This window comes from Nicotiana tabacum, chromosome 22, assembly GCF_000715075.1.
Source record: "Nicotiana tabacum cultivar K326 chromosome 22, ASM71507v2, whole genome shotgun sequence".
NCBI lineage: Eukaryota > Viridiplantae > Streptophyta > Magnoliopsida > Solanales > Solanaceae > Nicotiana > Nicotiana tabacum.
The window spans coordinates 188118320-188125225 of NC_134101.1; the positions used below are offsets into that span (position 1 = coordinate 188118320).

At 42.5% G+C, this 6906-nt stretch overlaps 1 protein-coding gene across 1 annotated transcript; it reads right to left on the minus strand.

Annotated features, from left to right (window-relative positions):
• Positions 1 to 4257: 4257 nt before the first annotated feature.
• LOC142176682 (uncharacterized) lies at positions 4258 to 4917 on the minus strand. Its single transcript, XM_075244810.1, has 3 exons — positions 4652 to 4917; positions 4513 to 4566; positions 4258 to 4444 (listed from the first exon to the last, which is right to left on the minus strand). Exons 1-3 carry the CDS (start codon positions 4883 to 4885, stop codon positions 4280 to 4282), a joined length of 453 nt encoding a protein of 150 aa, XP_075100911.1. The 5' UTR covers positions 4886 to 4917; the 3' UTR covers positions 4258 to 4279.
• Between the last annotated feature and the right edge of the window lie 1989 nt (positions 4918 to 6906).

Genomic DNA, 6906 nt, shown 5'->3' on the forward strand with positions numbered 1-6906 from the left:
TCTATAGAAACATCGTAGAATCGCCCCAACTTCATTCAAAATTTTTTTTAACTCTTGTTGGTTTCTATTGTTGTTAAATTCTCCAGCATTTTTTCATTATGTCTGAAGAACGTAGAATAAGAGTATCATTATATTGGGGGGGTGAGGTTGTGATGGAGAATAACTCTGTGGGCTACAGTTTACCTGCTAAGTGTAATGTTAAATTGCCACTTTCAATTGAGTACGAAACATTGATATCGTTGTTATGCAAAAAAATGAGTGTGAGAAAACGTTCAGTGATACTCAAAGTAACCGGAAGATATCCGTATTCCGTTACGCCGCAAGGGGTTGCTTTTTACTCAGAGTTTAACATCGACGATGATGACACTTTGAGTGATTTCTTGAGGACTCCGGACGAATGCCGGAAATTTCTTGTAATCACAATGTTGGAGATGTACGTGAAGGTCGAAGACATTCCAAAAAATGAGGTTGTGCGTAGTAGAGATAACCCCCAGTCATCGGGTGGTTATTCTGGATCAGTTTTTGCCGGACATATTCCAGATGAAGGAATTTTTCTTGATTTAAATTTATCACCGTCGGTGAATGAGCAGCGAGAAAATAATTTATACCATGCTTTCCATAATTCACAAGAAGAGTGGTAAACTTCAATTTTTATTTGTGTTAATTATGTATATTTTTGCGTATTGAATAAATTTTAACGCTTATTTATTTAATAGGGGGTACCGGCCGGATATGAATTTTACAAGTGACCCATCCGGTAGTCATCACCTAACTGAAAACGTCCATCATGGAATGTCATCACATTACAACTTGTAAGTGAAAAGCTACAGCCATATATAAAGCATTTATTAATTTAGCAACTTATATTTTTGTTGAAATGTGCAGTGAAAACGAGCAAGTTGAACTACCCGTACTCACTCAATTGCCCGAAAACGACGTATTACATCAGGATCTGGCAGATGAATAGAGTGAGGAAGAGAACAGCGATTACGATAACAATGCCGATGAATCGGGAGACGAGACACCATTTGCTCGTGAGGATGGTGATGAAGAGGACGAGGAGGAAGGACCGGATTTGAAGAGAGCCCCCCATAGACGAAAAGTGAACGAGTCTGAAGTGTCGTTTCATTCAAGGGAGATTCCTTATATTGATAACTTGCCAGCCGTGTCGGATGTGGAAGCTCTCACACGGGATTTTGATGAAATTCGGACAGCAATGTGGGATGAGTCTAGACCAACGGTGCTTGCAAAGGGGATGCTTTTTCCTGATAAAGTACGCGTAAGCAGGGCTTGTAAAATGCACAATGTTAAAGAGTGTCGTGAGATGCAGGTATCGGAGTCAAGTCCGACGGTATACAAGGCTATTTGCTGCAGGTGGTTTTGGCCATGTAATTGGATGTTGCGTGCGTCGAAGAAGAAAACAGGTATGTGGAAAGTGGGTAAATACATTCCCACACATGCGAAATGGACACTTTCAACGGGAATCACTTCAACTTGTATATTGACTTGATATCTCTTGTACTTATTCCGCACATCGAAGCGTCTATAAGGTATAAAATCAAAGAGTGCATTACAGCAGTCTACCAGGAATATGGCCACACAATTACTAAAAGAAAGGCATATCTTGGGCGCAAAAGAGCGTTTGAAATAGTCTATGGTAACTTGTATAAGTCATTTGCAGATCTGCCTAGCTACATGGCTGCACTGCAGCACTTTAACCCCGGAACAGTTATTGAATGGAAGCTTGAGCGGAGTCCGGGTAAAACAGAATATATATTCAATTACGTGTTTTGGGCGTTTAAGCCAGCAATTGATGGTTTTCCGTATTGCCGGCCCGTAATATCCATAGACGAAACTCATATCTATGGAAAGTACGATATCAAGCTATTGATAGCCGTGGTTGTGGATGCAAATGGACAGATATTTCCTCTAGCCTTTTCTATTTGTGCAAAGGAAAGCACAGAGACGTGGACAATGTTTTTGAACCACTTGAAAGAGCACGTTGTCAAACATCGTTCAGGTATTTGTCTAATATCTGATCGGCACGGGGGTATATTAAGTTCTGTGGAGAACCTTCCTACCTGGCAAGAACCTTATGCATACCACCGTTACTGTGTGAGGCACTTTAAGGCCAATTTCAAGAAGGCACATCCCAAAAAAGATCTACATGATTTGATGTGGATGGCAGCAACAGACCACCAACAACATAAATTCCGGAGGCATATGGATTCTATCAGGCAAGAAGACGATGCAGCATATCGTTGGTTAATGCGACATGATCCTGAAAAGTGGACGTTGCATGCAGATGGTGGCAGACGCTGGGGAATTCTTACTACAAACGTGTCAGAATCCTTCAACGGGTTATTAAAGTCGGCAAGAGGATTGCCCGTCACAGCCATGGTGCGTATGTCGTTCAAGCAGATGGCGGAGAGGTTTGTACAACGGTCTGCAACTGCAACGGAATTGATGGAAAGGGGTGTTGAATTTATGCCAGTGCCTATGAAGAGATTAGAGAAATACAGACGGCGAGCACATTGGCATTCCTTTTTGCAATATGATAACGAACGAGGTATTTTTGAAGTTCGCACCGCTATCCATAATAATCGGGGTAATAATGTACATACTGTAAATGAATCCACAAGGTTATGCTCATGTGGGAAATGGTCAATCTACCACATGCCTTGTTCACATGCCATCAAGTGTTTTCAACGTGTTGGTTATGCGGAGACCAACTATATTGATCAACAATATAGTGTTTCCAAATACCTAAACACATATAGTGGTCAGCTGCAACCAGTGGGTTCTGAGCATTACTGGCCCCCAGAACCATTTAAAATGGTGTGTAACAAGTCCTATTTGCGTAAAAGACAGGTGCAGAAGAGAACGCGTATACGGAACCAAATGGATGTTAGTGATATCGTATATGCACGCAAATGTGGTATATGCTCGCAAACAGGCCACGACCGTAGAAAATGTCCTTTGGGTGGCAACAATAATCAAGCTCAGGGCGGGTGTTCTTCTATTGTACCTAACTACCCATGAGTTCATGTTGTAATAATTAGTTGTTATGTATACGATTTAAGTATTTATGAAATAATATTTTCTTGTTTGTTAATTATGATTTGTACTTTCCCTTTTTACCTATTTAAATAATAATTTAATATAATTATCGGTATATTTATTATGTGTGTGTCTTGTCGCTATCACGATATTTAATACACAAAATATACATATGGCGTTATGTGTGTCTTGTCTTGTCAAACTGAAAAAGCTGAAAACATCATGATATGGCGCCATTAGATATGTGTGACCGGCTGACATAAAGTCGTTCTCGTCAACATCATGATATGGCGCCATTAGATATGGCGCTATCTAATATAGCGCCATTAGATATGGCGCTATATGTGTCTTGTTTAGCCTATAAATAATGGGGTCATTGTAGTTATTTTGTGTGCTAAAAATTTCCCCCAAGAAATATTTCATTAAAAGTAAGTAAGGTTTTTATTATAAGCAAATAGTTCACAAATGGCTCAACCTGGTCGTCCACCAATTTGCTTATGTGGAAAACCATGCATGATGGATTGTGGGTGGGAAGGTGCTAACGTTGGACGCCGCTATTGGTGTTGTATGAACAAGTTGTACAAGCAACCCGACGAACCTACTTGTGAATTTGATGAATGGGCTGAGGAACCATGTTATCAGGAAAGCTACAGGGATAGATTACAGGAATTTCATAATATGTTGTTATACCAGCATAGAATACAAAAGGAGGCAGATAGAATTATTACAAATATGAGGGAGAAACTAAAGGAGGTGGAAGATAAATAATGGAGAGCATAATGGAATTGTGAAGCACACAAGGAACGCAACGAAAAATATAAACGGGAACTTGCAGAGGTGAAGGCGAGAGTGAAAGAGTTAGAAGAAGAAAAAGAACAAATGGAAGAACGATTTAAGTGGTTGGAGCGAAGAAAAAATGACAACTGAGGATGGAGCATTGACGTGTATGTGTTTAGTGTCATTTTCATATGTCATGTATTTTTATTATGTTGGCCTATTATGTTTGTGTTTGTGTTGTAGTAATGTTTTCCTTGTTTGTTGTACTTAATTTTATTTTAATTTAAGTGGAAGTTAAGTTTAAGTTGTTGTGTTACTATACCAAAAACTATAAAACGAAATTTGAACTAAAAAAAGTAACTGTCATATTCGACTAAATATTATTGTTAATGTACAAAACAATATTATTTACATCAAAAAAACAAAAATATGGAAGACCGAATCAATGTGTCCCGCATCCGGTGTGTCTCAAAGTAGCCGTTGGCCTGAGGCGCATCCCCTGCCGCCCGGGTACGCTATCAGGATCATCATCATCAAGTCGTCTCCTTATGGCCGGATGCGGCACAGGATGACATGTATCGGTGGTGCTGTCAGGTCCAGTAGAAGGCTACATAATAATATCAAACTTAGTATAGAAAACTACATAACAATTCACAAAAATTTATATTGTCTTACCATAATCGTGTCTGGATCCTGAATGTAGTCATCTGTCGCAGCATCGCATGAAGCCTAAAAAAGTAAATTAATAAAGTTAAAACAAAATAAATAAGTTATAGTAAAAACAGTAATAAAATTAATACTAATAAACTCATACCTGCGCATGTGATGAGCTGCCATAACTCAGTCGGTGCCCACTATCAAAATCTCGGATCGGTCGAGACTCATCAGTGGTAGACGGGCCAGGGAAATATCTACCCAACTCCACTCCTTGAAAATCCGAGCCCATGATCAAGAATTGACCCGATGGGGTCACCTGCGACGTCCCTGGAGTGTCATAAATGCCAAGGCTGTAAGACGGCATGTCGGTCTCATGCATGCCACCTCCCATATCAGCAGCAACATCATCAGCAGGAGCCTCAAAGCCCCCTTGTTGGGGACCTCCTCTCCGCCCACGACCGCGTTGTCCAACACCAGCAGGTCGTCGTGGAGCAGCAGCAGCTCGTCGGCCACCACCCCGTGGCATACCACGACCTCGCTGATATGTGGCTGGGTCAACATAATCTGGCTGGTGTGCCAAACGCTGATCCGATCGGCCTCGCTGCAGTGTCTGGGCAGCCACATCCATTAAGCGACGACTATAGTCCTGCATGATCACAGGGTCGTGGACATAACTCTGCATCTGCTGCCCCATACGATATACGGTATGCAATCCAATCGCCTGCACAAAAGTTTTTAATATAAACTACGTATTTGACTAGAAATTACTATTAAAGTAATTGATAATAACAGAAAACATACCAGAGCCTCATGTCTCCCGGCGTATGAGACGTATCGACCATCTACCTGATGAACTGGGTTCCCGATAAAAAGTCGGGAAATAGTGCGGTACCATGCCATATAAACTTCGATAGGAAAGTGTTGCGGAGCTGGGGTCAAGTCCCCTCGGCTGTCCCAAATACCCAACTGCGCTGTCAGCCACTCAATAAATGTGTCGTTCACTCTCATCCTATCATCCCTCTCATAATGTAAAGGATCCCATGCAGGCTGAGTCGGTATAGACTGCGGAAATCCAAACTGACGAAATACTCGCTCTGAGGCATGATGCTCAACAATATCGAGGCACGTGAGAGGGACGGAAGCCCTCCAAATATGGCGACCCGTGCGTGCAATACGTTGGCAGGGTACCTATCAGCTCTTCGCTGTACGGCGTCCAGATGAACTATCAAATAATAACACAAACCGTTAGTTTGCGCAACACCTAGTTAAAAATTAATTGGTAAGTTTAGTTAGATATTCACATGTGCATCCTCCAGAAAATCCAACACATCCCTACAGAAGGGGAGATTATGATGGCCATGATACTCTCGTGCAAGTCTACGACGCAATACCCACCAACAAGCTAGAGGGAGATCAGGAATATGTACATTAGCCGGTAGTTGTGGTAGAGGTGGCCGAAGTTGCAGGAATCGCTCCCACACCCAAACCTAAAACAGAAAGTTGACGTAAAGATTAACTCTAACTAGGTAGAATTGGAAGTAAACGACAAATTATTTGAATAAGTTGTCACCTGTAGAAGTGGCAGAAAGCCAGAAACGTCTCTCTGTGTGCCCATGGATGCCCGGCACATCTGCCTGTACAAAAAAGATAGGACAGCACCACCCCAGCTGTAGCTGACTGTATCATCAAAGTCCGCAATATGATGCAAAAAACGAAGGCTCACTAGGTTCCCCGAAGTGTTCGGGAACAAGACCCCCCCAAATAGAAGGAGCAACAACAGCCTCGTATATTGCTCCACATCCACCTCCGCTGAGTCGTCGGTGATAGTATCGTGGATCTGCACCAAGTGGTCTCTAATGGGGACCAACTGCATACGACTACTCCCAATTGCTACATCTGGGTCCTCGGACCTGAAGCCCGTGAGCCTGTGCAGCATATCCATATATGCATCCCGGTTAATATATCTCAAGTTCCCAAGCAGTAAAACTGGCAAGCCATCGGTGGACAGGCCATATAAAATCTCGACGTCCTGGAGTGTGATGGTGGCTTCGCCGATGGGCAGATGGAAAGTGTGCGTCTCCGGTCGCCATCGCTCAATCAACGCTGTGATCAAAGCATAGTCGAGCTGTATCCGGCCAATGCTAATGATCCTATATAATCCCATCTCCTCCAGGTGATGGACCACACGGGGATGTAGAACGCGGGGAGGAGTCAAAAACTCCCACAATAAATCCACTCTCCTGCCCCGAAAAGTCTGCGTAAGCAACTCTCCCCCCCATCTCCATATATGCTCGGATCTATGCTGGGGCTGTAGGGGTAGTAGCTCCGACGTCCGAGGGCCGGGATGTATAGGTGCATCCATGTCGTCAACTGAAAATTCATAATTTTTAATAACTATCATTAAAATTTATG